This window comes from Amphimedon queenslandica, unplaced genomic scaffold (assembly GCF_000090795.2).
Source record: "Amphimedon queenslandica unplaced genomic scaffold, v1.1 AMPQUscaffold_2811_Cont25188, whole genome shotgun sequence".
Classification (NCBI taxonomy): domain Eukaryota; kingdom Metazoa; phylum Porifera; class Demospongiae; order Haplosclerida; family Niphatidae; genus Amphimedon; species Amphimedon queenslandica.
Window position 1 is genome coordinate 1 of NW_003556855.1, and position 1,337 is coordinate 1,337.

At 31.3% G+C, this 1,337-nt stretch overlaps 1 protein-coding gene across 1 annotated transcript; it reads left to right on the forward strand.

Annotated features, from left to right (window-relative positions):
- Positions 1–233: 233 nt before the first annotated feature.
- On the forward strand, positions 234–1,319 carry LOC109593117 (uncharacterized; the record flags this gene model as incomplete). The annotated part of the gene is made up of 3 exons (XM_020008349.1): positions 234–560; positions 609–941; positions 999–1,319. Coding segments are annotated over 3 exons (981 nt in total), but the record flags the coding sequence as incomplete, so codon positions are not given.
- Positions 1,320–1,337: the final 18 nt, after the last annotated feature.

Here is a 1,337-nt window from a genome sequence, read left to right on the forward strand (position 1 = left end):
CTTTACTCACACTCTACACTCATATACTGGTATCAATAATAATACTGAACACACTATCAGTTACACTATCAATAATGTGTCATTATCTGATGCTGGAGAATATACTTGCCAGTACAATATAAGTACTAATAATTCATTTGTTCTACCCAGTGGTAACATGAGAGCTTCAACTGATGTTTTAATTCAAAGTAAAATTAATCATTTTAGTTTTTAGTTGATTTTGTTTCTTTTAGTTCCTAATGACGAGATCCCAATGATTAATCTCATTCCTCATCAGTCTGAGTATGATACTGGTAGTAACATTACCCTCTCATGTTCTGTCACTTATCTCATTGACATTGATACTAGTTTGACTCTACAATGGTTCAATTCATCTAATCACACTCTTAACTCCAGTACCATTATCAATAATAATAATGGACGCACTCTTAACTACACTATTAGTAATGCAAGACTATCTGATGCTGGACAGTATACTTGTTCCTTCTTCATTAATACCAGTGTCCCTTATATAGTTAATAGCAATACTACCAGAAATTTTACCATCATTAATATAAAAAGTAAGAAGCAAGTGTATTTTTTTCTCTATTTTTATGTCTAATCTGCAGTACCAAATGACATCACTCCATATATACTGATCCATCCCTCCAAATCCTACTATAATGTTAATGATAGCATTACTCTCTCTTGCATTATCAATTATACTACTAATCACCTTATTGATGTTAATACTACTGTGAACATACAATGGCTCAATGATAGTCTGGACTCATATACTGAACTCAATGATCAAGGCCAACACTCTTTTGATTACACTATTAGTAATGCAAGACTAACTGATGCTGGACGGTATACTTGTTCCTTCTTTCTTAATGCAACAATGAACAATGATGTCATACACAGTAAAATAAATTATAATTTCACAAGTATTACGGTTAAAAGTAAGTAGTTTTGTAATATTTATAGTATTCAATGATACTATTTTGCTTCTATTTTAGTTCCTAATGGTGAAAACCCCTCGGTTAATCAGTTAAAACCTTACTATAGTGTTGGTGACAGTATTACCCTAACTTGTAATGCCACTTATCCTTCTTATATTGCTACTAATATGAACATGCAATGGCTCAATTCCTCTAATCACACTCTTCACTCATATACTGGTATCAATAATAATACTGAACACACTATCAGTTACACTATCAATGATGTATCATTATCTGATGCTAAAGAATATACTTGTCAATACAATATAAGTTCTAATAATTCATTTGTTCTACCCAGTGATAACATGAGAAATTCAACTGATGTTTCAATTCAAAGTAAGCTATTTGTATATG